The sequence below is a fragment of the Saprolegnia parasitica genome (assembly GCF_000151545.1).
Source record: "Saprolegnia parasitica CBS 223.65 unplaced genomic scaffold supercont2.20, whole genome shotgun sequence".
NCBI classification, from domain to species: Eukaryota; Oomycota; class Saprolegniomycetes; order Saprolegniales; family Saprolegniaceae; genus Saprolegnia; species Saprolegnia parasitica.
Window position 1 is genome coordinate 458,061 of NW_012156414.1, and position 24,176 is coordinate 482,236.

Here is a 24,176-nt window from a genome sequence, read left to right on the forward strand (position 1 = left end):
CGTCAACAGCACGGCGCAGAACGTCCTGCGCGGCGCCATGTCGGTGCTCGGCACGACCGCCGGAAAGGCTAAGCTGCCCGAGTGCACGATCCAGGTCGAAATCAAGGCGGCGAACCGGGCGCCGCTGCCGCAGACGCCTCGCTACTCGACGGAGAAGGTGCGGAGCCGCAACCCGGCCTTTGTCATTGGCCTCACACTCGAGCTGCCGGCGACGACGCCGCCCGACTCGCTCGTGTGCTTTAACGTTGTCTTGACCGAGGAAGGTGCGAGTGGAAAAGTCGTTGCCCACACCGACGTCTCGTGGTTGCACTTGCTGCAAAACTCGAGCACGGTGCCTCGTCGGTCTACTTGCCGCTCACGTCGGCCGTCACGGACGCGGCTGTCCTCACGCTCCGCTTCGCACGCGTCGCGCCACTCTCGCATTCGCTCCTCGAGACGCAGAACGAGATCATCAAGTGCTACGCGTTCCCGTCAGCGACCAATCCGCTGCACCACTTGCCGACCCTCGTGAGCGAAGAGCTGGCCGAGGTCGGACCCAGCGTGCAAATGCCGCTGCTCTTTCTTCGCCACTGCCGCCGCGAGCTCGAAGGCGCCTACCACCTCTGGCGCGTGCGCTACAACAACGCGCGGAAGCGGCTCAAGCACTTTGCCGACGGCGACGACGCGCTGCGGAACGGCTGCGACGTCTTCCGCGTCTCGGTCGTCGCCGCGCGCAACCTCTCGGTACCTTTCGCCAACGTGCCTCGCAAGACGTCACCGGTGCGTCCGCCGCACCCGCTGAGCCCGCGCGAGATGCTCAAGAAGCAGTATTCGCCGAAACGCGGCTCGTCCAGCGATGATGCGCTCGCGCCCCGCTGCGGCGTGCACCCGTTCGTGATGGTGCTCTTCAACGAGACCGAGTCGGCCGCGACGCCATTGCAGCAAAGTCCGTGGCATCTCGTCGGACGCACCAACACCGAGTACGAGTCGCTCTCGCCGCGCTTTGGAACCAACCAGAACGTGCATCTGTGTCCGCATGGATCGGCAGCCAGTAAGCACAGCGTGGCCTCGCTCCTGCACACGAAAGCGGACGTCGAGGTGAAGCAAGGGGCCAAGCAAATCTTCCTCTCGTGGTTTCGGCCGTCGCGCCAGCAAGTGCTGTCCGGCGCGCTGCAGTGGGACGTCTACGGCGAGGCCGAGAACGACGGCCAGAGCGCGGTCGAAATTGGCCAAGTGTTCATTTCGCTCAACGACTTGCGCCCGCTCATGACGCCCGAGACGCGCAACGTTGTGCCCAACGCGCTCTCGCTGCACACGGCCATGTGGGTGCCGATCCTCAACCGGCAGCAGGAACCGGTTGGCGAGCTCTATTTGGACTTGCAGATTCGGCTGACATCCACACCGTTTGTACTCGAGTCGGAGCACAACACGCATGCGTCCAAGCCCGGACAGGCCAAAGCGGACGACACACCACTCTTCCGCCTCGCGTCGTCGACGGTTCGAGCACATACAAAGACTAATGCACCGCGAGCTAACGGTGTCCACGGACACGTGTAGATGGATCGCGCGCTGCGGGAGACGATGGCGATCCCGAGCGACCAAGAGCACTACTCGATCGGGTTTTTACATGCGCACGTCATGGAGCTCGATCGCCAAGTGAAGGAGCTCGCGGCCATGATCCGGACGGCCGAGACCCGCCAGAGCCAGCGCCTTTGGTTCAAAGGCAGCGGCGACAAGAAGAAGCGCGACGTGCAAGCGTTCGCAACCAACTTGCACGTGTCGTATTTGCGCAAGTACGCGTGGCCCGCTGCGTCGCCGCGCCCCGGCGTCCAGGCCGAGCCGAGCCAGTTTGACCTGCTCGGCTTGAACGACGACACGCCGCCCGTTGTTGCGTCGACGCCGCCACCGAGCATGGTAGCCGACCACCATAGCACAAGTCCTGCGGTGCCATCGACTTGTAGGAGAACCCGACGCTAATGACGTACGCGACCGTCACATGCGGCGCGCCCACGGCCCACGCGCTCGGCCTCGACGACCAAGGCCTCGTTGGCCTCGAGGACAAGCTCGTGCGCGTCAAGACGCAGATCGCGCTGGTGGCCAACGGCGTCAAGAACCTCCACAGCAACGTCATGGTCGAAGGCGGCGTCGCGACCTTTGAGCGGCCCGTGCTCGTGCCGGTCGACGACGGCGACGACGTCGGCAGCAGCAGCAATCGTAGTAGTACGGACGCCGAGGCCGCCGAGAAACACGACGAATCGACCGAAGCCAAGGCGGCGAGCTGGTCGCTGGCCGCGAAAGCGCGCAAGACGATGACCAAGACACTGGGCACGCGTCTGACGCGGCACCCGAGCGACGAGACGATCGCGCCGTCGGCCCTCGCGCTCCGCGAAGCCTTCGAAGCGTGCAAGTACCAGTACTACTTTCGCAAGTGCGTCTGCGTCTCGCAGGCCGTGTCGGCGCTCGTCACGTCGTTTCTGGCCTCGCTCGAGCTGCACATGGAGACCGCGCCCGAGATCCTGCACCAGTGGGCCTCGATCGGATATCTCATTGGCTGGGAGAGCTTGATCTCGTCCCAAGGCAAGGAGCTCACGATGCTCTCGGATGCGTGGGCGACCATCAAGTGCCTCGAGCGCTTTGCGTTCCAGCTCGACGACTCGATCGAGACGCTGCTGCTGGAAGAGACCGGCGCCAACCACGAAGGCTACGTGATTCGCATTCCGTGCCTCGGGGCCCCGAAGGACCTCGGCCTCATCCGCGTCACGTCGGTGCTCTTCACGCAAGGCATCAACGAGATGCAGTCGCTTGCCAACATGGTCGGGACGTCGGGCGTCGAGCTCCAAAGCACCATCAACAATGCGAGCTTCCAGACGCTGCAGCAGTACCACGCCAAGTACCTCGGCCTCAACGTCGAGTCGGACCGAACGACAGCGCAGCTGCTGCTCGACCCGCTCATGGCGGTTGTCCAAGCCGAGAACGCAGCCGCCAAGAACACGCGGATTCTGCTCGAAGCGTCCGACGCCGTCCGGCGCATGAACGGCGGCCGCGTCACGTACTGCAAGAGCGGGAAAGATCGCACGGCCATGTCGGTGACACTGGACCAAGCACGCTTGCTCTTCAAGCGCGCGAACGTGCAAAACCCGTTTCTGGTCACGTCGCCGACGCACGCGTCCCAAGAAATGGTCTCGCACGATGAGCTCGCGGCCGCGAATCTCATGCGCGAGTATGGAGTTCGCATCGTCGTCGCCAAGAAGAACGTCGGGCGCTTCAAGTACTCGTTCAACTCGATCCAGCGCAAGCTCTTGCCCGAACTGTACCGGCCGCCGACGTCGACGATCCAAGACATGGTCACGTCCGTGACGGCGCGCGACTCGTAAGACGACGCATCCATTTACTACTGAATGGATACTGAATGCTGGATATGGTGGTGCGCTGATACATTGATACAATTTACGAATCGTCGACGTCGTGCGAGCCCTGGATCGCGGCGTGGGACGGACGGTAGATCTTGGGGAGGCACTTGCGCTGGAGGCTGTTGAACGAATACCGGGCTTGGCCGACGTTCTTCTTGGCGACTTCGATACGCACACCATATTCGCGCATAAAGTTGGCGATGGGTTTGATCTCGAGCCACTCCTTCTCCATCGTCGACTCCTTCATGAGGACCGTCGCTTGCTTCCACGTGCTGCCGAGGATGCGCGCTTGGTCCAAGGTCACCGACATGGCCGTGCGATCTTTGCCGCTCTTGCAAAACGTGACGCGGCCGCCGTTCATGCGCCGGACGTTGTCGGAGGCTTCGAGGAGGATGCGCGTGTTCTTCTTCTCCGTGCTGCCGATGAGCGTCGCGAGCGGCTCGAGACGCAGCGACGCGCAGTGGTGGACGAGTCCAGGCGTGCTGGTGAGACTCGCGAGGTACTTTTGCAGCGCCTACACGACTTGTGACATTTCGGACCACACAGAAGGAATGGACCTTGAGACTCTTTTCGTTGACGCGCGTCTGGAGCTCAATCCCTTGCGCGCCGACAGCGTTGGCCAGCGTCTGCATCTCGTTGATGCCTTGGGTAAAGAGAACGGCGGTCACCGAGATGAGCTGCCCGTCCTGCAGCGAAAGCGGGAGCGAGCCAAAATGGACCGATGGCACTGGCAGCTCGAGGATGTACCCGTCGTCGCGCTCGCGCAGCTCCATGTCGACGTCGCCCGAGACTAGGCGGATGGCAAAGCGCTCGAGCGACTTGATGGCGACCCACGCATCCGAGAGCATCCGGAGCTCCTTGCCCTGCGTCGAGACGAGCGACTCCCAGCCGAGGAGGAAACCGACCGCGGCCCACTGCGCCATGATGGCGTCATGGTTGGGCACCATGCGCTGCACGCAGAGTTCGAGCTGCGTCATGAACGTCGTGACGAGGACGCTGAGCGCTTGCGAGAGACACACGGCTTTTCGGAGACCGTACTCGGTCTGGACGCGCACCATGCTCTTCTCGCACGACAGGAGCGTCTCCTCCATTTCGATGAGGCCGCTTTTGGAGACCCCGAGGTTGTGGGCCGTCGGCGCGCCGCACGTGACCGTCGAGTACGTCACGTCGACTTCCAGCATGTCTTGGAGCTCCAAGACCGCAATGTCATCGAGCGACGTCGAGTCGAGGCGGCTCAAGAACGCCGACATGTCGGTCCCTGGCACGATCGACGCTTCGGCCTCGCGCACGACCGGCGTCGGGCCTCGGAAGAGCCGGAAATACGCCACGTGGAGATTGGTCGCAAACGGCTGCACCTCTGTCTTGGCCTTGTCCATGCTCGAGCGGAACCACTCGTCGGCGTGGTCGTGGTTGTAGTTGATCCATTGCGCGAGCTGCGAGAGCGACGCTTCGAGGGCCGCGACCTCGTCCCGGAGCTCGGGAATCGAGAGCTGCTTGGTGGTCGAGTCGGCGGAGGCGAGCTTGTTGTGCCACGTCTTGTCGCGCACTGGGTCGGCGAGCTTGAAGAGCGTGCCGTGGCGACCCGGAATGTCTTCGGGCTCGAGGAGGAACGGCAGTGTGGTGCGTTTCAGCTGGATCCGCAGGAGGATTTCACCGCGCACGTCGCCCGTCGGCGAGAGCACTGGCAGCCACTTGGTCACGTTGATCGCGTACACGTCGTTCGAGCCTTCGTACAGGATGGCCTTGACGGGCACGAGCACTTGGCCAATATCGATCTGGCCGTCGTGGTGGCTCACACACTCGCTCGCGACGTCAAATTGAAGCACGCGCTCGAGCGCATGGTTGCTGCTGTGGCCGTCCGCGTTGACGGGCGACGGGCGGTAAAACACAAAGTTTTGGTTCTTCTTGCTACTCGACGAGCTCACGGGCGAGTGCGCATTGCTGTTGGAGCGCGAACGACGGGGCGTGCTCCCGTCCTTCTTGCTCGTTGCTTCGGCCAGCGTCGTCGTCTTGGGCTTGGTGTCGAGCACGATGTTGGCGGCCCAGTTGGGCTCCGACGTGTTCATTTCGACGTTGGTCTTGCCTTCGGAGATCTCGATCGGCCGCTTCCCTTTCGTCGTCTCGCGAAACTTGACCATGACGAACGGGTTGAGCGTGACGCTGGCCGCGTCCGTCGCAGTCGACGCCGACGACGACGACCGGCTCGTGCGCGTCGGCGCCATCGGCGGGAGGTTGGGCGGCAGCTTGAGCCCGCGGCCGCTAATGACCTCGATCGCGTACACGTCGCAGCCGCTGGCGAGCGCCTCTTCGTCGGACGTAAAGTCCATGGCGGCCTTGCGCGCGTTCTTGTACCGGATCGTCCAGAGGCGGTGCAGGGCCTCGGTCTCCTTGTACGCTTGGTGCAGCAAGAGCGGGGGCACGGACGCGTGGTACCCGACCTCGAGCACCTCCTCGGTCGCGACCAGCGTTCGCTTGGAGCGGATCTCCTTCGCGTCCTTCTCGGGGTTGAGCGAGTACATGTGGAGGAGCATGTTCTGCGTTGGCACGACCGAGTGTTTCACGGGAAAGACGCGGCCAAACGTGAGGCTCAGGATCGCGTCCGACGCGCCTGTCATCGCCAGCGGTAAATGCACGACGGGCGAGCCCTGGCGGAAGCTCTCGAGAAGCGTCGCACACGAGATTTCACCGCGCGCGACAATCTTTTCGAGCCCGACGTCGGTCTGCTGGACGCGAAAGTAGAGCGAGTAGGACGCCGCCGACCCCCGCGGCGTCTTGGTCGAGAGCGGAATGGGGATCGTAAAGCCCATCGTGTACGACGGGTTGCGCGACCGGCGCGGCTCGGTGGCCTGCGCGTGCACAACAATGTTGTCAGTTGGCCGGCGCATCTCGACCTCGACCTTGCATTCGGGCGTCGACGCCTCCGAATTCTTCTTCTTGAAGACCGATTGGAAGAACGACTGCGGCAGCGATGGCAGATGCAAGTTGGTGCACGAGGCAAAGAGCGTGATGAGCTCCTTCCGGATCGGCCGCTCCGAGTCGGTGCGCGACATGGTCATGCGCTTGAGCGGCGGCTTGACCAGGAGCGGCGTCGTCTCGACTGGCGCATTGACTACCGCAGCTGCCTCTGGCAAAGCGGCAACTGGCGTGGCCTCTGGCGCCGCCGCGTCCTCTGCGGGCGCTTCGGCAGGCAGCGTCACGTCAATGGGCGGCGGCGGCGGTGTGAAGGCTACGGCCGGCGCGTCGGCAACCGGCGTCGGTTCCTCGGGCGTCGCCATGATCGAGAACTGGAAATGGGCCAACTTCGTCAATTCGTTGATGCATTAAAAAAAGGCGCTTGGATGTTTTAAATATTCGCGCACAGAATAAAATTCAGTGCCGGCGCCAGCATGTGGCCCCGCGACAGAATAAAAATGGACGCTGCATTCGGGTAAATTAAAATAAAGTCCTCACAACCGCGCACGTCAGGTATCTATCTATCTACCTTACAAAGACGGTGCGACCGCCGCCTCTCCGAGCCCATGGCCATGGCCATGACCGTGAAGCTACATGCTGCATGCTGCCGCAGATGCCAAGAAGCCGCTGCGAGCAACTGCACCGCGTTGTGCGTCGCATGCCCTTGCGATAGGTACCACGCTCGGAACATGTGCGACGAGGAACCATGACATGACGGCGATCCCGCGAGTGGAGTAGTAGGTACGTGGCGTGGCCCATGCGCGCGCAAGGCCAGAAGACCAGAAGGCCAGGATGAGAAGCGAGACCGCTTTGCGCGAGGCGTGACAGCAGCAGCACGTACGCATGTAGTAAAGGAGATGACAGCATAGCGCGTACCGTACTGTACAGTGGCGTGGTCGACCTCGACAACCTGGTGGCAGAAGCTGGGGGCAGAGGAATCCATGATCCGGTGCATGCTTAGTTGTCGGATGCCTGTCGTGCAACTAGAAGACAATGCTGTACATCATGCGATTATCCGTACGGCTTGTCGTATATCGCAGTCGTTCGCACCCCTGTGCACACCCGCGCTCGAGTCATTTCAACATCCAGCAAGACCTTACGAGCTCTGTGGCATCCGAGGCAGCATTGGCACGACTCGTCCAAGCAAGGTGCTCTCAACCGCCGCCGCAACTCCGTCGAGAGGCAGACAGTTGCTCCGCGCTCATGGCTTCAACCAAGGCCAAGTAAAGCGTATGGCCTTGCTTCAACCACGCTTGCGTCCACAACCTGATGACCTAAATCTCGTTGTTTTTTGATTTGGGTGGTATCGACGACCAGTGCATGTCTTGAGCAAGCTCAAGCTCAGTGACGTGAATAGGCTCAAGCTCACGTGGCGCTCCATCTCGCAGTGTCGGATGAGATTGTCTGTGCATCCTCTCTCGGCGCGGTGCGTGTTATCTACTAGAGCTAGTATATCTATGGTTGTCCCTTCTACGTCGTCGCGTCGTCGTCGTCGAGGACATCAATGTCGTCGGGCACTTCGTTCAGAAACGTCCCCGTGCCCCGGAGTTCGTTGAGGAGCTCTTCCATTTTGCGGCGGAAAAACTTGATTTGCGCGAGGTACCGGTCCCGGCCGTTCGCCGCGCGCCGCTCGCGTTCATACGGCGGCATGCCCAGGACCTTGTCGACCGCGTCGCAGATGTAGCTTCCGTGCACGTCGTACTCCATGCTCGTGGCGTTGCGAAGACCGTGTTTGTACTTGAAGTCGGGGGCGAGCATTTGATGTCTACGTTTTTCCAATTCAGATTCAGATTCACACGGTCCTCTCAAAAACGCGTCGCACCCGGCGCTCGGAATCACGTCGGCCGCAATGAGCACACCCGAGTTGGCGTCGACGAGCTCGTTCATCGGCGCACCGTTGGTCGTGAGCACCAAGGCGCCGGATGCGCGTGCTTGGTTGATGTAGTGGCCAAATCTAGAGTATTGTTGCCATTTCGATTTCCAGGTCGCAGGCATCGCGTACCCTTCCATTTTGCTCGGACAGAGAATGACCGGCGCTTCCGCGAGGAGCTTCCCGAACGCGACCGCATTCACATCGGTGCCCCAATGAAAAGCAACGTTGGCAGGCGTCGCATTGGGAAAGAGCCTGTGGTAGTGGTCCCGCGACGAGTCGTCGAGCGAATACAGATCGAGTGGCGGGAGGTCGTTGCGACCTGCCCAGCAGTCGAGGATTTGCCGCGTGCTTTTCTGGGTACTAGCCACGATGGTGTTATACAGCGATAGACACCTGGTGTCGCTCGCTACCTGTGGCCGTTGGCGTGGAAGAAGCGCAGCGATCGAAAGTCCCGTGGCTTGATGCGCTCGACAGCGCGCTGTTTCGAGTGCCACTTGGTGAGCGTCGTCGGATCGGACGACGTGTGCTGTGTGTACAGCACCCGCGTCTTGCGCGGGTTGCCTTCTTGCGCGTACCTACAGCCGGCGTGAGCTTCTTCGAGTCGGAATGGGCGAGATGGCACCAGGCGACGACGCGGTGGTAGCAGTCGCGTGTCTTGCAGAGGACATAGTCGACGCTCCAGTAGTGCTGCGCGCGAAGCTCGTGCATTTCAATGTTGGGCATGAGGATCACGGGTTTCTCCTAGCAGTTGCGTCGTAATGAGAACGCCAAAGAAGAACGCATGGTGTACATCGGGAAATTTGGCCATGTCGGGGACGCCGCGCCAGTAATGGTTCATGAGCACGAGTGGCGTCGTCGGGCACAGCTCAAAGTACGTTGTAAACGTCCCTAGACAGGTATAGCATCGCACACGCATACAGAGGATCGAAGCGCGTACCATCGGCGCGCTCGTAGCGCATGTCAAACACCCAGTGCGGCAAGGCGCGCGCGTGCAGGAACTGGACGTACGCCATACCGTCTTCGCAGTAGCCGTGCGAGCGCAAGTCCGACGGAAGAAAGACGTCGACGTCGTGGCAGTCGCTCAAGTGCTCGAGCAGAAGCGTGTGGTCCATCTCGGGCGTGAGCAAAAGATGGGTCGTATCGTTGTTCTGGAACGAGATCACAGCGTCCTTGGCCGTGAGGCAGATCTCGTTGAGTGTGTTCATCTCGAGGAGGTCAGCCACGAGGCGATTTCGGTCGTACTTGACCGGGCCACGCAGGCTAAGGTCGAAGCCATAGCTGTCGTTGTAGGCGCCGACGAAGAAGAGCTGGAGGGCGACCAGGGCGAGGACGCTCAGGAGCAGGACGCGCGTCAGCCGGATGCTGTAGCAGGCCGCGTGGCTCTCGCGGAACCGGTGCTAGAAGCCATGCCCATCAGTGGCGATCCGCGCAGAGACGGCTACGTACCTGGAACTTGCCCACCGCCATCGCCGCCCGGAACTCTCCTGCCAGCACGTCGGGTTGGATTGAATGCGACTCGCATCGGATTGGTCAAAATGCAAAACGTTCGACCAATCCGACGTGCCGCCACCACTCGGTTTGGCGCACGGCAGAGGGCGTTGGCGCAGTTTCAAACCACTTGTGTTGGGTAAGCTGCCATGTTTTGTGTCGACGCATTTTTGCGTCACCATCTGGTACGCGACTTTTTTCGGAAATTGCACTTGGTGTGTCTATTCCTGACCGCTCTTTCCTGGTCGACGCAATTATTGACACAAATACTGACGTCCAGCAGCCGCCATGACAACGTTCCGCTGCGTGACCCAGCGCTGCGAGGCCGCGACGCTCCTCATCGTACGCCGCCATGCGCTGCCTCACGCTGATGCACCTGCGCCAATCGCTTAGGACAACGTCGACCAGTACGTGAGCATCGGCAAAGGGTACGCGCGCTACAACCTCGACGCGCCGCATGCTAATCTAAGATGCGCTAGCCTCATTGTCTACGTCTCGTGGGCCAAAGGTGCGACGGCCGACGACTTGCCCAAGATTGGTGCGTCCGCGATGCTTGTACGTGGCGCTCATGCTGCCACGATGGGGCTAGTCAAATCGTTGCTGACGCTTCGCCTGCTCAGCGCACCGTCAGGCAAACCTCAGAGCATCTGCGAAGGTAGTCCGCACGGCACGTAGGGCCAAGCTTCCTGCTCTTGCTGTGTAGCATGCACGGCGAGCGGCGAGCCGGTCCACGTGCTCGTCGTGCCCCAAGCGGCGCTCACCTCCAAGGTCCAGCGAGGCAAGAACCTGCAGTACATACGGCGCTTCTTTCCGGTGCCTTTTCGATGCCGCAAGCGCGTAGGTGCCATGGGCAGCTCGGCAAGGACGATGGTGCCGAGGCTATCTACCTCGCATTCGTCCAGCTACTTGGTGATATGGCCAAGGACCTCGTGCACGGCGCGACCGCGTCAGGTCACAATGTCTTCAACCTGCAATATCGAATGTGCTGTAGAGCTGCAACTGCCCGTGATCCGCGCCGGCACATTTGGCAATCGCCAAGTGCGTCTTCTCGGCCATCTCAGACAACGATCTCACTGCGTGTAGGCGCTGGAGTTTCGATCCGAAGGACCGTTTACGCACATGTTTGAGATGTAACAAGTTGGAAACAAAAGCGGTTTCTATGGTGGCTCTTCAGATATCTCGCGCACACAATAGGGTGCAACGAGATTTAGACGCGCGGCTCGGAGATGTCGCCGACCAGTGCATCGAGAGCCCGCACAATATCGGCGGTCGATGCCCGGAGCTTGACGTCGACGGCGCCGCCGCCAAGCCAGACGTAGCCGAGAGGAAGAATCGCACTCGAAACGACCACCTAGTTGCACGTAGGAAGACTGCTGTGAGGCGTGTGTAAGGCATACCGGGATCGATGTCTTCATGCCGAAAGGCGAGACGCCGTTGAACTGGAAGCCCGTGAGCTCGTCCGAGACGTCGGTCGCCGCATGCTGGAAGTTGACGTGCTTGCGAGAGACCTTGGCATCCTTGCCAGCATCACGCACGAGCTTGGCGACCTTGTCTGCGTTCACCTTGGCCTCGTACTGCACGATGACGCACACGTAGCTACGTATGACCTCGATGTCAAGTCCGGTGGCGACCATCATGTGTCGTGCGTACCGCGGGGCATGGACCATCTCTGCCTTCCACGCAACGTTCTCCATGATGATGCTCTTACATAGCTGGCTCGTCTTGCAGTTCAAGAGCTGCCTATTGCAGCGACTGCATCAACACGCTCATGTACAAACGCAGCGACGTACGCACGCTGTGCCAGCGACCAGTCGTAGTAGGCTGCCGGGGCCGTGTGCAAGGCGGCGCTGGCCACTTGCTCCTTCCGCAGGTGCTGCACGACGCGCGCGACGTTCTCCATCGCAATCACGCGCTGCTCGAGGGCCTCGGCCCGCGCCTCGATCGTCGCCACTCCGTTGTCATTCATTCCTGCCGCAAAATGGGCTGGCGCGGTTTCCGGACGACATGGCACGGTATCCGGATGACCAGAAGATACACCTTCGTCGCGCTAGGTTGCACGTCCCACGCAGCGTGGTGACTGACACATTCGTGTGACGACGCACCGCCGACGCCAAGCGACGGTATTGGCGTCATCGCGTTCGTCGAGCTGGCTCCGTCGGCGCTACAGATCGCCGTCAACAGAAGAGCTGTAGCAGAAGTTGAAGCCTGGTCCGCCCATGCCTCTGCTGCTTTCTCGATGTAGAACGAGTCCATCGAAATCATGCATCGAAATACGCCTGGATGCAACCAGCTGCGAGCGCCGATTCGAGTCGCCAGCTTCCATGGCCTGCTTTGGTCTATACATGCGGCGGGCGGCTGGTCACGTTGGGTGTTGCAGGTTCGCGAAGCTGAGCTTCGCATTTCACACTGGTGTAACCGTCGCGTCTCCAATATTAATAATACGGTATTCTATGTCACATACAACGGAGCCATGACGTACAATTATAATATGCGTGTAAAAATAGAATGCACAGTGCTTTATTAAAATACATGCATTTGATTCTATTTCGCATATTTTAATTCGGAGAACGCACAGTTTCAACCAAGTGTACATAAATTCAATTTGAATTTATGTACCCTTGGTTTCAACGCACCAAGCAATCGCACTAAACACACGCAACTGCGTTGGTGGAACCCGGGCGGAAGAGCAGAGAAGGAGGATTCACAAGTATCTTGAGCACAACCGGTAAGGTTGCAGGGCTAGTCCGCGCAGTAGTAGCATTCCACAATCCTTCCATACGCCCGCGATCTACGCTATTTCGTTGAAGCAAACGGCAGCCAAAAATTCAGATATCATCCAACGATTGTTCGACAAGCACGATCTTTTCTTGTAGGTTGTCCAAAAGCGTTTCCACACTGCGCCTTAACATGCTTTCGTAGTGCATGATGGCCATATTTGTCGACCGTCTGTGGCTCCAAGGCCTTGTTCTGCAAGCAGCTTCACTGTACCGGTACAGACAGGCTGCAGGTTGCGTGCTTCTAGTCGTCCTGCTGATTTATATTTATGATATATTAAAGTTCGCAGCGCATCTTTTAAATTTTGCACCGCGTATTATATTAGAATGGGTCTTTCCTGCCAAATTACTAACTTGGGGCTGGGCCAAAAAAGGGCCAAACCACATTTTGCAGCAATGCCCGTCGACGACGCGAGCAGCGAGGTGAGCCCGATGACGTCCCAGCGGCGCCAGACGTACCGCAGCAACACGGTCGACAGCCTCACGGCCAGCGTTAACGACTCGAGCTTCACGAGCTCGGCGCAGTACGACTCGACGAACGAATATGCATCCAGCCCGATGGGGACGAAGGCGGTGCAAGCCAATGCCGACGTGGCACGCGAGTCGCTTGCGCACATGTCCGTGCACGATCTCGCCGCGCCGCCACGCAGTGGCCAGCGCGACAGCCTTGTCTTCCGCGACGCGCTGCACCACATGGATCCGAGCATGCACGATGTGCGGCAGTCGCGGCCGCCTATGATCGTCGAAAACACCGAAGGCTACTCGCCGCTGCTGCTCGCCGCCCGCGCTGGCGACGTGGTCGAGGTGAATGCGCTCTTGGTGCAGCCCGGCACGGATGTCTTGCGGCGCGACCCTGCGTTTGGCCAGAGCGCGTTGCACTTTGCAGTTCGTGGCGGCCACATGAGCGTGCTCAAAGCGCTGCTCTCGCCCCGCATCGCCTCGTCGATCATCAACCTCCCGGACAACCGGCGCAACACGGCGCTGCATTTGGCCGCGGCCAAGTCGCGCCGGATCACAAAGATGCTACTGGACCACGGCGCCGACACGCAGTTCTTCAACGTGCGCAACCAGACGCCCTTGGGCGTGCACATCATTACGACCACGAAGGACGACCCGATGCTCTGCGAGATGCTCTTGCGCTACAAGGCGGATCCGAACGCGTCCGTGGACCAGTCGACGCTTCTCCACGTTGCACTCGACAAGGGCCTCGTCGAAATTGCGCTGCGCCTCGTGCGCCACGGCGCCCGCCTCGACAACTTGGACGAGAACAAGAAGACGGTCTTTGAGAAGGTGGACAAGCCCCTCCTGAAGCGGCTCTTGCACAAGGTCAACCAGTCGCCAGTCTGGATCGAGGACAAGGCGCGCCCGGGCTGCATGCTCTGCGAGAAGAAATTCTCGCTCGGCACGCGGCGCCACCACTGCCGGTACTGCGGCCGGCTCTGCTGCAGCGAGTGCGGCGGCGGCCGCGTCGCGGCCTTCAAGTTTCCGCAAGGGTTCGACCATCGCTTCAAGGCGCACGGGTCAACCCCCAACCACAAGCCGCAGCGCGTCTGCAACGTGTGCTTCGGCGTGCTCAACGAGCAGCAAAAGGAGCTTGGCCGGGACGACCTCCGCGACCGCCCGTCCGACTTGGACCAGTTTGTCGACCGGCAGCTCAACGTCGAGTGGGACGAAATCAAGGGCCAGCACAACCACCCGGTCGTGCCGCAGAAGCTCTCGGGCAAGGAGTAGGGATCTTGCTCGGGCACGAGGTTACTGCCGCGAAGAACTTGCAACCCATCATCTACTTAATACACAACACAGCAGCGATGCACTTGCTTTTCGTGGAGGTTGAGCGAGGTGGAGCCCCACGCACAAACTCCAACTTGAATTTGATGGTTTGGCGATCGAAAAATTACTTGCAAGCCCTAGATGGTATCCTTGCACCCGGCCACGACGCGACGCGTTAGGTGGTCGAGTTCATCCGAACGCAGCACGGGTCGACCTCAAGTTTATTCCTCTGGTCCACCTGTAGAAGCCCTCGTCGTCCTTGACAAAATGCGTCTTCCAGCACCCACAGCGAGAATGACAACGCGTTACCCGCCTCCGCGAGATAAGCCAGCGCAGAGATCGAACGCCGGTGATGAGCCCGTGTCGGTGAGACGAGAAGACATGCGCCGATGCTTCACGCTCGGACTTGAAGCTGTAGATGCCTGTCTGCGAAACTCAGCGACCAAGGCGAGTGCCACCATACTTCGCACGCTCTCCACGGCGCTGGCTCGCGAGAAACCCTACCCCTGGTATCCTCCAACGATCCATACTTTATAAGAAGCAAGACAGATTGCACGCTAGACGCTTTGGTCGTTAGTGTGCAAGGTTGCACACCAAGGGTGTAGGTGTACGCGACTGAGGCACATCGCATCCTTTTGCTCTGCCCGATTCGGCCACCGACACGCTGCAGGAAGAAAGAAGCCCATCGATGATCTCTGTTGCATGCCATTAGCTTCGCCAGCTAGAGCGGCGGCAAGAGCGTGCTCAGCAGCGACAGCAAGGTAGGCCACGTCGAGTCACTCGAGGGGGTGCAATGGAGGAGGCGCGTCACCACGGCGAGCAGCGTGCCATTCCGTTTCCAAAACGTCGGCGGCGCCGCGAGCACCAGGTGGAGCACGAGCTGTAGCGTGGGCGCGTGCAGCCTTCTGCAGTGACCCACCACGATCGCAAGTAGGACGTCGAGGAAGAGTTTTTCGTCACTGGGCGACCGTAAGCAGCAGCGCACGAGATGCGGCGCGAGCTCGTCGACCGCGATCGGCGCCGAGGCAGTGAGCGCTTCGGCCAACTCGAGCTCTCCAAGGAGCCGCCAGAGGTAGCCGAGGTCGTGCGCTGTCTCGCGACACGGTGTCGCCAAATGCGACGGCAGTAGCAGCGCGGTGAGGACAACGCCGTGGGGGACGCTCGAGGCTTGAAACAGCAGCGCCTTGGCCGTGCGCAAGACAATGGCTTCGGTCTCGGGGGACGTGAGCTGTTGCGACAGCGCTGCCAAAACGTCGAACGTGCAGTCGATCGCGTGTGGCTTCCACTGCGGCGGCCGTCGCGCAAGGAGCATGTCGTGCACAATGGGCTCAAAGAACGATGGTTTACTCACGACGGCGTGCAAGAGGCTCAGCGACGGCCCTTGCAGCGAGAGCGGCTCGAGCATCGGCGCACTCAGTAGTTGACTCTGCGAATGTTTGAGGAGCGCGATGGCCACCCAGAGCAGCTGCGGAAAGAGCACGAGCTTGGACGGCGGCATGACTTGCGCCAAGTGCGTGAGCGTCAAGAGGTACTCGTGCACGAACGCGATCGCATCGACGTCGTCGAGCGCCGACCGCAACAGGTTGAGCAAGTGCACACACGCCGCGCCGTTGAAGCGCGGCTGCAGAAGGCGGTAGACGTAAAGGCTGCACTGAGCATAGAGCTGTTCTTGCGCGCTGCCCATGGCGCCGCCAAATGCTGCCTGGCACGCGTCGGCCCACGCGGCGGTCTCGCACTCGGAAAGGGCGCTGCCCAGCGGCGTTAAGAGCTCGCGGAGCTCGTCGAGGCTCGGCAGTGAAGGCCGTTCGACAAGTGCCCGGAGGCCAACGCTGGCCGTGGTTGCTTCGAGTAGCCGGGCACAATCGGCGACAACGGTCGCGCGGAGGGCTTCGTCCTGCACGCGCCAGAGCGGCTGCACGGAGGCATAGCCGTAGAGCACCGAGACGGCCAAGTGCCGCAGCACCCGCATGTGCGATGCGCCATAAGCGTGCACGTGCGGTGCCAGAAACGCAATCGTTCGCGCGGCAGTGTCGAGGACGCGGTCGTGCCGTCGCCGCTCGTCGGTGTCGTAGGCGAGGACCGCTACCGTTAGCCGCTCGACCTCGATGCACGAAAGAATCCATTGCGCCGTCGTGAGCTTTTCGTTCGCTTCGATGGCGTAGACGAGCTCAAGCAGAACTCGGAGGTTCTCGTCGGAGGCGACGAGCTCGATCCAGAGCCGGGCCACCGACGGGACTTGAAGGTCGGTGGTGACACGGAAGAGGAGTGCCGTCACGTGGGCCGTCGACGCGAGGTTCTGCACCCACGGCACCGCCATCTCGAGCAGCCGCGACTGCACAAGAATGCTCGGACACTTGTGCACAAAAGTCAAGAGAGCGGCGACCACGTCCGGCGAGACGCTCTTGTAGCTGATAGCAACGCGCTGGTTGACCCAGAGACTCGCAGCGGTCGTGGCAAACGGGACACTCAGCGTACGCTCGAGGCTTTCCATCCTCGTTGTCTCTGGCGCCTCGAGCAGCGTGAGGAGGATCTGCATGCCGCTGTTCGACTCCATGTGCAACAGCCCCACGAAGAGCAGCTTCGGAAAGCTCCGACTAGCTCGACACTCGGCGCGAAGGTCCAGTAGAACGTCGGCGAGTAGCATCACATACTCTTTGGTACACGCCCCAGCGCCAAGGCAGCGCTCAATGCACACACAGAGCGCCTCGTCGTTGCCGCTCGAGAGGAAGAGACGCACGCCATTGCCAAGGAGGCGTCGTATGCGGCTGAAGATTCGCGCGCGTGTCGGTGGCAGAGTTGTCGCAGTCAACAGTTCGTCGAGCCAGGCAAAGACGGCGGGCACGTCAAACGCAGGGCCAAGCAGGAGCCCCGCGATCGCTGCACACGCCGCGTGCAAGACGCCGTAGCACATTTCGATCCACTCGTCGCATGTCGGGCGAAGTGGGTGGCTGCAGCGCGCAAGGGCTTCGTCGACTGTCGTCGGCAGACGCAGCGTCCACACGTGCGGCGTCCAAGCCAGCGCGTCCGAGGGTGCCACGTCACGGCTCCACGCTGCAAGTGTTTCAAACCACCGATACCGCTGGGCAGTCGTCAACGCAGCTGCATCTTCGAGCGAAGGCTCTTGGTTGGGCTCGTCCGTCACAAGCCCAAAGGCCAGGTTACTGTGGTGGACAATGGCTTCGAGGATCGCGCACACGTCGCTTCGCAGCAGCAGCGTCGGTGACGAGACATGGGCGTGGACCTTCTCCAGAAAGCCAAGCAACTGCCGCCGGAATGTTCGCTTGGACCACATGAACATGCTGTGGGGCTGCGACAGGAGGCTGCGGTAGATGCGAGCAAGCGCCCACTGGAGCCCGCTTTGAATCCCCAAGCTCTTGGTCGCGAGCAGCTGGTGCTTCGAGCCTCGCTTGGTCATCTTTGGTCCGCCGTTCGATAGGAGCGATGGCGGCGACGTGGGCGGCGAGAGCGTCGTTGCAAGCCATAGATCGGCGCCACAGAACGCGTCGAGCTCCAACGACGCGAGGTGCTCGAAGAGCAGGGCGTGGGCGCTGCTGTGCGTCGCACCCAGCGCGAGGACGGCGGCTTGCCGCTGGTGCGGACTCGGACTCTTCAAATACCGGCGCTGACGCTCCAGCAGCTGTGCCACCGACGCGCGCGTCACGTTGTCGTGGCCAATGTGCGCACTCGCACAGGCCATGATGCTGCAATGGCGCCACTGCGCCGACGTCGCGTCGTCACCGCTCGCCAAGACCGGAATCGGTGGCTCGAGCCGGTGCGCTGCGTCATTGACGTCGCTCCAGATGCGCGCAAGCAGCTCGGGGCACGCTTCACAGACGCGGGTCCAAAGCGTCGCGAGGCCGAGGGACCAGAGCCAATCGACACCTGCCACTTGCGCGTCCCGGTCCGTCGACGCGTCGTCATCGTCGTCCATCTCGGGGCGCACGTGTGCAAAGAGCCTTTGCGTATGCAGCGCAGCATGTCTCTGGGCGAGCCACTTGAGGACACTGCCAGCGCGCGATGCAGACTTCATGTCCTCGGTGCTGAGTCCCAACTGAAGCGCAAGGTCGTCGTCGATGCTCCTCAGTATGTCGAGGACATTTATGGTCGACGTTGCGTGCGTCGACGAGCGCTGGCGCAAGGCGGCGACAGCAGCAAGCACATCGAGTGCGCCGAGCCGACTCTCGATGTTGTCGCTGCAGAGCACGTAGAGGCACATGGCTTCGATGGCCTGTCCGTGGGACACGGGAAGCGGCCCGTTGGTAGTCTCGCAGATCCGCTGGACCAAATGCAGCAGCGTCGGAAGCGCGCTTTGGAAGGCCTTGTCGGACAAGGGCAGCCGCACGACGTGCTGGTAGATGCCATCGACGACGGCGCCGAGGCACGTCGACGCGATGTACAGGAGCGCGTCGGACGCCACCTGCCGCAGCGAGAGCTCGCTGTGGACGGCGACGCGCGTTAAAATCATCGTCTTGTGCTCGTCGCTGAGCTGCATGTCGGAAAAGAGCACCTGCGTGCACGCGATCGCGGCTTCAAAGACGCGGAGACCGACCCACGTCTTGTATGCGCTGGCTTTGGACGTCGCGCCGACGATGCCGCTGCCAAACACCGTGTTGCTCTCGATGAGGACAGACCCAACCACGTCTGCGACGCTCGTGTGCGAGGCCGCGAGCAAGGCACGATCCCATGACGAGCCGTCGTCGGTTGGAGGCGCCAGCAAGATGGCCCGCAATGCGGCCAGGCCCACGAGCCGACGCTCGTCAAAGATCGAGTCGGCCTCCAAGATGAGCTGCCGCACGTGGCTCTGGAGGCAGTACGCCAGGTTGTAGGACGCAAGCAAGACGCTCATCTCCACGAGATGCCCAAGCAGTAAAAGCAGCTTGGTTGGTTTGTGCTTGGAGATGCAGAAGCACCACGCTTGGATGAGGTTGATGATGTCCATCACGTCTTTTTCGAGGGGTAGCGTCTTCCGCGACGCCGAGTGCCGGCGCAGGAGGTGCTTGAGAAAGGTCGAGAGGAGACCAAGGGATGTGGCGTCCTTGAGCTGCGAGTGCACGCGGAGCAGCGCCATCGCGTCGTCGCGCCAGTACCGGGCAAAGATCTCGGCGTTCGAGAGCATGAGTGCGACCAGACGCACGTCCCATGCAATCGCAATCGTTTTAAACTGCCGCTGCTTCTTGAGACAGAGCTTGTACGCGACGGCGTGGAGGTCGCTCAGAAAGCTGTTCCACTCAACGTGGCGCGTCGGTGGCGGAAGCCCGTGCGCGAGCTCTCGGTGCAGAATGGCCGCGAGCACGCGCAGCGCGGCGAGACGCGTCGGCAGCCTTTGCGGCTTGGACGCCAACGAGAGGAGGGCGCGCAGAAAGGCGAGTTTCGCTGGCGCCGTCGCTTCGTCGTAGCGCGGCTGCAACAGCTGGAGCTGCATGGATGAGAACGTCGCGAGGTACACGTCTTTGGGCATCGATGGCGTCTTGTCGAGGCGACTGAGGGTTTCGTCCATGGCAGCGTGGATCGACCCGATTGCGTGCTGTCCGAGGAGGCCTAGAATCTTTTGCCACTGCGCCTGGACAACGTCGTCGACCAGCAGCGCCGGTGTCGACAGCTTGAACGAGAAAAAATCAGTTGCTTGTTTGGCTGTGGGTGCTTCGAGGTCCTTGCGCTCACTCAGGAGCTTGAGCGTCAGTCGCACGAGCCGGGTCAAGGTCGCCTCGAGGCGTTCATCACAAGGCGACGAGAGCGCCTGCAGCATGTCGTAGAGCAGATGGCCCACGAGGTAGTGACCGGCGCGAACAAAGACCGAGCCTTCGACTTTGGCCACCTGCCACTTGAGGAGCGTGTCGACGGTCGCCATGAAATTGCGCGTCGCCATGCACGTCCACAAGGAGCTCAGACGCGTCATCTCGGCGACCGCTGCCGGGTCGACGTCGGAACCTCGCGCTAGCACCGTCGAGCCATGCGTCGCCATGAACGCGTCCAGCTCGCGCCGCAAGATGACGACCGCGTCGTCCATGCTCCGACAACCGATCCAAGCGCGATCCTACTGCGCCGTTTCGCAACGCAAAGCAGCCAAACCTCTTATTTTCGATCCACATACCTCTCATAATCGATATTGCATAGCACGTTGCCACGCACATGGGGCGGTCTGCCAGGGCCTCGCCAATCCAGGGGGCACAAGGCCGCGCGCAGCTGCGTGTGTGGGCCCAGCAATACCTTGCAATGGCGGGTCCGTGGTACAAATGTGCATGGCCGCATCGGGCGTTGCGGCCGCCCTTCTACCTCTACTACTGTAGCTCCCGGGTCGAGCGGGAGGATTCAGCTGCCACGCGGGGTGCCATGGGACCGTCTCGCACCTCGGGCACATTGGTCGCCCCTTTGCCCACGGGTACCCGAGACGGCGATGGTCACTTTCCATCACACAGACACCGTTGTAGAGGCTCGGTCATCCAACAACAGTATATCGCATCGAGTTGGAATACACTATTTCAGTTTCCAGCTGCGTCACAATCCTCACTTTCGCAGTTGCCAGCAGCATGGTCGTCGCTCCACCTCGCTGCGTCGGGCGCACCGAAGTGTCGATCGACATGGAGATCGCCGAGTTCAGCAACGAGGTCTCGTACGTCTTCCAGTTCAAGCAGCCTCACGAGAAGTGGGACGACGCGGTCGCCGTCGTCGCGCCGCAGCCGCTCGCGACGCTTGACGACCTCAACCCGACGTGCACCTACCACATCCGCGTGCAGGCGACGACCAAGGCCACGGGCGCGATCGCCTACAGCGAAGCCGTTGCCGTCGATACCGAAGTACCTGGTTGCACGCCGTCGCCGACCTGCACCCTCCTTTGATCGTTGCCATCAACCGATACATATATATATATATTGAGCGTAAATCCTATCGCGTTCTAACGACCTATGAACGACCTTATGCCACGACGAACCACGGCGCGACCTTGTCGACATGGGATGGGAGCGTCGCTACGTCCTTGAGGTCAACCGCGCTGGTCTGGACGAGGGCAACGGTCGCATCATGGCCCAGACTCGTCTCGATCTCGATGCACGTCGCTTGGACAAGCTTGGCCGCCAGGCCGCACTCGACCTACACAAACACGTCATTAGCCACTCGTTTCCTCTTCGTATAGCAGGTTGCTTACCAACGGGCGAAGCGTGGTCACGAGCCATGCCAAGGGAACGGCACCCGATGCAATCAGAAAGGCAGGCACGGGTGCCACGTAGCTGGCGGCTTGCGGCACGTCAATCTCGACGTCTTCAAAGACAGAGACCAGCCACCACTCGAGGGCGGCTTGGAATTCTACCGTCGGGAGCGTCCCTCGGGCGTGGAGATCGCGGAGGAGAGTCACGAGCTGCGAGCGTTGGCTGCCCTTGCACTCGCAGAGCATGTTGAGCACGAGCTTGACGAGCGTCACGTGGAGCTTCTCGTGCGCAGCGAGCTCTTGGAGGCACGTTTCGACTTCGGCAATGTCGCCAACGACAAGGTACTCGTCGACCGTCGGCGTCAGTCGCGCCCAGAGCTCGTCGTCTTCGTCGTCGTCCTCGTCGCCCTCGTCGTCCTCGTCGTAAAAGTACATGTCGATCTCCTGCTCCTTGAGGAACGCATCGACCGACGCGCCATCCGGCAAGAAGGCCGCGACCGAGAGCTCTTCCCGCGCAATCATGGCGACGACCGACTCGAGCGACGTCTCCTCTTCGATCACCGAGAGGACTTCAGCGAGTAAGAGGCCGGCCAGACCGCTCTCCACCTACCATCAACCTGGCGTGACGACGAGAAAGGATGCTAGCGAATCATACCAAGTGGCCGACGACCGACTGCAGCCACGAGAGACCGAAGCAGCCTGCCAGAATGAGACGACCAAGCACGGCCGCCAGCGACTCGTGCACCTACGTGTGCCTCGGATGAGCTATCTGCGACACAACACGAGAGGGCAAGGGGCACCATGGGGATATCAATGCGGAGGTCGTCGAGAAATTCGAGCGTGTTGAGGAGCGCGCTCTGCATCTCGGTCGCGCCAAGATCCAACGTCTCGTAGAGCGACGCCAGCATATCGACGGCCGCCGACCGCTCGTGGTCCTTGCCCTCGAGCGCATACGTCAATGACGTGTCAATGAACGACACGTGCACGTCGCGGGGCAGCTCGCGGAGACACGCGCGCGTCTCGTCGAGGTCATGCGACGCAATGTACTCCTTGACAATGCCCTTGATGCGACTCGAGGCCGCGGCCGGCGACAGCGGCGCCGGTGCCCGCAGCAAGAGCGTACTGTTTTGCTTGGCGAGCTTTTCGCTCGAATTGGCAGTCTTCTTGCGCTTCCCGACCAAATCGTCGTGCTGCGCGTTCTTCCCGAGTCGCTGGAGCTTCTCGGCCTCCTTGCGGACTTCGTCCAGCGTCTTTTGTTGCAGTTCCTAGACACAAATACGGTCGAGTCTTGCATTTTAACAGATATGTGGTGTACCTTGCGCCGGGGCACCCATTGGTAGTCGCGCGTCTCGAGAAGGTCCTTGAGGAGAAAGCGCGTCCGTGACGGCAGCGACGGCGTCTCGGACAGTTCGACGAGACGGACAATGATACCGTTCATGACCGTCTTGACGCCGTCATGATCAAACTTCTTGCCGACCGTCGCAAGCATCTTGCAGAGCGCTTCGAGCTCTTCCTCGTCCGGCATCCTACACAATTGCGTGAGCGACACAAGCTCTGCGATATCCGCACCGAAGCGTCTGAAGAGCGATGCCATGCGTCTCGGTGTGCACGAGGCGAAGACCCAAGAGCTTGAGCAAGCACGTTTGGACCACATTTTCCTACAACCACCGAAAAGGTCGCGCCTTGTCATGACCGTCATATGCTGCATACCGCGAGGAGCTCGACCTTGAAGAGCTCACCAATGAAGCGCATGTTGCCAAGCATGCGGGCCTTGGCGCGCTTCGCCACCTACCACCCCAATGCTAAGCAATCGCTGCTAGAGAAAGAGGCCTCTACCAGCGCTGCACGGTGCTTTTCTTCGTCGGTCGTCGGCGCTACCGTCTTGTCCGCCACGTTCTACGTCATACGTGCGTCCGCGTCCGTCGTCTGTGACGAAGGCGGGTCATACCCATTTGTCAAACTCGTCTTGGCAGCGCGTCACGAGAAGGCGCTTGAACGTCGTGCACTTGACCGCTGCCTTCATCGCCGCGTCCGCTACGCAAGCCCGGCCGTTGCATCGTGGACATACATACCATTCCCAAGTACCCGAAGGGAAGCGGCCGAGCAAGAGCTCATCTTCGGTCAGCGAGTCGCGGGCTTTGGCCGAGACAAAGTAGCCGGCGCCGGCGCGCTTGGTGCAGATCGCAAAGAGATGCGTGTCGCTGCAGTAGAACGATGGCATGTTGAGCTCGTCGACCGCGACAGGCGGGTCGCTGGACGGAGGCGCGGCCACGCACGCGTCGACACTAATCGCCACGCCATCCGTCATCGCGATCTTATGACCTGTACGATGTGTACCTCTCGTATGGGCCATAGAACGGTGGGAAGGACGGGCTGGAAATGGCCGTCCAGAGCCAGCTCTACCATCGACAAAATTGCGCACGACAAGCCTTTGCTATTGCGAGATACCTTGTCGGTGGCGTGCTGCACGGGGTGCAGAAACTTGTACGCGCCGTTCGCGAGCGTGTGGGCGTGGAGCCGCGCGCAGAGGTCGGCGTACACTTGCGCAAAGTTGGGCTCGTCGAGCGCCTTCTCCATGATCATGCGAATGATCGTGCGCAGCACCCCAAACGACGTGAGCGGAATTTCGCAAAACGACAGCGTGAGCTTCTCAAAGAGCTCGCGCGTGAGCTTGTTGAGGAGCGTTTTGACCGTGGCCGCGACCGAGTCGTCGACGACGACCGCCTTTTCTTTCGACGGCACCCAGCGCTTCTCCGACTTGACAAAGGGCTCGTACGGCCCATCGAGGA

General features: G+C 61.0%; 9 protein-coding genes across 9 annotated transcripts in view; 4 read left to right on the forward strand and 5 right to left on the reverse strand.

The window, feature by feature from the left end:
- Positions 1-37: 37 nt before the first annotated feature.
- SPRG_06173 (hypothetical protein) lies at positions 38-3,396 on the forward strand (the record flags this gene model as incomplete). Its single annotated transcript, XM_012344893.1, has 4 exons — positions 38-295; positions 328-1,476; positions 1,537-1,893; positions 1,941-3,396. The coding sequence occupies 4 exons, from the start codon at positions 38-40 to the stop codon at positions 3,351-3,353; spliced, it is 3,177 nt and encodes a 1,058-aa protein (XP_012200283.1). The 3' UTR covers positions 3,354-3,396.
- SPRG_06174 (hypothetical protein) lies at positions 3,347-6,694 on the reverse strand. The gene is made up of 2 exons (XM_012344894.1): positions 3,947-6,694; positions 3,347-3,903 (listed from the first exon to the last, which is right to left on the reverse strand). Exons 1-2 carry the CDS (start codon positions 6,662-6,664, stop codon positions 3,427-3,429), a joined length of 3,195 nt encoding a protein of 1,064 aa, XP_012200284.1. The 5' UTR covers positions 6,665-6,694; the 3' UTR covers positions 3,347-3,426.
- Positions 6,695-7,711: 1,017 nt separating this feature from the next.
- SPRG_06175 (hypothetical protein) lies at positions 7,712-9,738 on the reverse strand. The gene is made up of 8 exons (XM_012344895.1): positions 9,661-9,738; positions 9,152-9,611; positions 9,005-9,102; positions 8,837-8,955; positions 8,625-8,789; positions 8,344-8,574; positions 8,164-8,295; positions 7,712-8,106 (listed from the first exon to the last, which is right to left on the reverse strand). Exons 1-8 carry the CDS (start codon positions 9,679-9,681, stop codon positions 7,812-7,814), a joined length of 1,521 nt encoding a protein of 506 aa, XP_012200285.1. The 5' UTR covers positions 9,682-9,738; the 3' UTR covers positions 7,712-7,811.
- A 196-nt stretch (positions 9,739-9,934) lies between these two features.
- SPRG_06176 (hypothetical protein) lies at positions 9,935-10,869 on the forward strand. Its single transcript, XM_012344896.1, has 8 exons — positions 9,935-10,044; positions 10,096-10,130; positions 10,182-10,240; positions 10,292-10,357; positions 10,406-10,493; positions 10,544-10,653; positions 10,694-10,740; positions 10,786-10,869. The coding sequence occupies exons 1-8, from the start codon at positions 9,991-9,993 to the stop codon at positions 10,834-10,836; spliced, it is 510 nt and encodes a 169-aa protein (XP_012200286.1). The 5' UTR covers positions 9,935-9,990; the 3' UTR covers positions 10,837-10,869.
- Positions 10,775-11,677, reverse strand: SPRG_06177 (hypothetical protein). The gene is made up of 4 exons (XM_012344897.1): positions 11,493-11,677; positions 11,353-11,442; positions 11,100-11,298; positions 10,775-11,053 (listed from the first exon to the last, which is right to left on the reverse strand). The coding sequence occupies exons 1-4, from the start codon at positions 11,666-11,668 to the stop codon at positions 10,910-10,912; spliced, it is 609 nt and encodes a 202-aa protein (XP_012200287.1). The 5' UTR covers positions 11,669-11,677; the 3' UTR covers positions 10,775-10,909.
- A 1,161-nt stretch (positions 11,678-12,838) lies between these two features.
- SPRG_06178 (hypothetical protein) lies at positions 12,839-14,285 on the forward strand. The gene has a single exon (XM_012344898.1). It carries the CDS (start codon positions 12,873-12,875, stop codon positions 14,205-14,207), a length of 1,335 nt encoding a protein of 444 aa, XP_012200288.1. The 5' UTR covers positions 12,839-12,872; the 3' UTR covers positions 14,208-14,285.
- Positions 14,286-14,967: 682 nt separating this feature from the next.
- On the reverse strand, positions 14,968-20,275 carry SPRG_06179 (hypothetical protein; the record flags this gene model as incomplete). The annotated part of the gene is made up of 1 exon (XM_012344899.1): positions 14,968-20,275. Exon 1 carries the CDS (start codon positions 20,251-20,253, stop codon positions 14,968-14,970), a length of 5,286 nt encoding a protein of 1,761 aa, XP_012200289.1. The 5' UTR covers positions 20,254-20,275.
- Positions 20,276-20,765: 490 nt separating this feature from the next.
- On the forward strand, positions 20,766-21,199 carry SPRG_06180 (hypothetical protein). Its single transcript, XM_012344900.1, has one exon. It carries the CDS (start codon positions 20,774-20,776, stop codon positions 21,080-21,082), a length of 309 nt encoding a protein of 102 aa, XP_012200290.1. The 5' UTR covers positions 20,766-20,773; the 3' UTR covers positions 21,083-21,199.
- The window catches only part of SPRG_20125 (hypothetical protein), a gene marked incomplete at both ends in the record, with an annotated part of 3,580 nt that continues 562 nt past the window's right edge, over positions 21,159-24,176 (reverse strand). Inside the window, 12 exons of the mRNA XM_012344954.1 lie at positions 21,159-21,332; positions 21,388-21,993; positions 22,043-22,132; positions 22,188-22,652; positions 22,703-22,913; positions 22,957-23,045; positions 23,098-23,175; positions 23,224-23,283; positions 23,336-23,421; positions 23,473-23,672; positions 23,725-23,786; positions 23,836-24,116. Coding sequence (XP_012200344.1) covers positions 21,159-21,332; positions 21,388-21,993; positions 22,043-22,132; positions 22,188-22,652; positions 22,703-22,913; positions 22,957-23,045; positions 23,098-23,175; positions 23,224-23,283; positions 23,336-23,421; positions 23,473-23,672; positions 23,725-23,786; positions 23,836-24,116 — 2,402 coding nt within the window. The remainder of the gene's footprint in view (positions 21,333-21,387; positions 21,994-22,042; positions 22,133-22,187; positions 22,653-22,702; positions 22,914-22,956; positions 23,046-23,097; positions 23,176-23,223; positions 23,284-23,335; positions 23,422-23,472; positions 23,673-23,724; positions 23,787-23,835; positions 24,117-24,176) is intronic.

Excerpts from the sequence above, each read along its gene's own strand:
- SPRG_06174 (XM_012344894.1), bottom strand. The coding sequence starts at position 6,664 with ATGGCGACGCCCGAGGAACCGACGCCGGTTGCCGACGCGCCGGCCGTA. Across the intron at positions 3,904-3,946 it reads TCAACGAAAAGAGTCTCAAG|GCGCTGCAAAAGTACCTCGC; the intron begins GTCCATTCCTTC and ends CAAGTCGTGTAG.
- SPRG_06177 (XM_012344897.1), bottom strand. The coding sequence starts at position 11,668 with ATGAATGACAACGGAGTGGCGACGATCGAGGCGCGGGCCGAGGCCCTC. Across the intron at positions 11,443-11,492 it reads TGGTCGCTGGCACAGCGTGC|GCAGCTCTTGAACTGCAAGA; the intron begins GTACGTCGCTGC and ends TCGCTGCAATAG. Across the intron at positions 11,054-11,099 it reads GCATGAAGACATCGATCCCG|GTGGTCGTTTCGAGTGCGAT; the intron begins GTATGCCTTACA and ends ACGTGCAACTAG.
- SPRG_06175 (XM_012344895.1), bottom strand. The coding sequence starts at position 9,681 with ATGGCGGTGGGCAAGTTCCAG. Across the intron at positions 8,956-9,004 it reads ACATGGCCAAATTTCCCGAT|GAGAAACCCGTGATCCTCAT; the intron begins GTACACCATGCG and ends CGCAACTGCTAG. Across the intron at positions 8,575-8,624 it reads TTCCACGCCAACGGCCACAG|TACCCAGAAAAGCACGCGGC; the intron begins GTAGCGAGCGAC and ends CATCGTGGCTAG.
- SPRG_06176 (XM_012344896.1), top strand. The coding sequence starts at position 9,991 with ATGACAACGTTCCGCTGCGTGACCCAGCGCTGCGAGGCCGCGACGCTC. Across the intron at positions 10,494-10,543 it reads CAGCGAGGCAAGAACCTGCA|GTGCCATGGGCAGCTCGGCA; the intron begins GTACATACGGCG and ends GCAAGCGCGTAG. Across the intron at positions 10,654-10,693 it reads GCACGGCGCGACCGCGTCAG|AGCTGCAACTGCCCGTGATC; the intron begins GTCACAATGTCT and ends AATGTGCTGTAG.
- SPRG_06180 (XM_012344900.1), top strand. The coding sequence starts at position 20,774 with ATGGTCGTCGCTCCACCTCGCTGCGTCGGGCGCACCGAAGTGTCGATC.
- SPRG_06178 (XM_012344898.1), top strand. The coding sequence starts at position 12,873 with ATGCCCGTCGACGACGCGAGCAGCGAGGTGAGCCCGATGACGTCCCAG.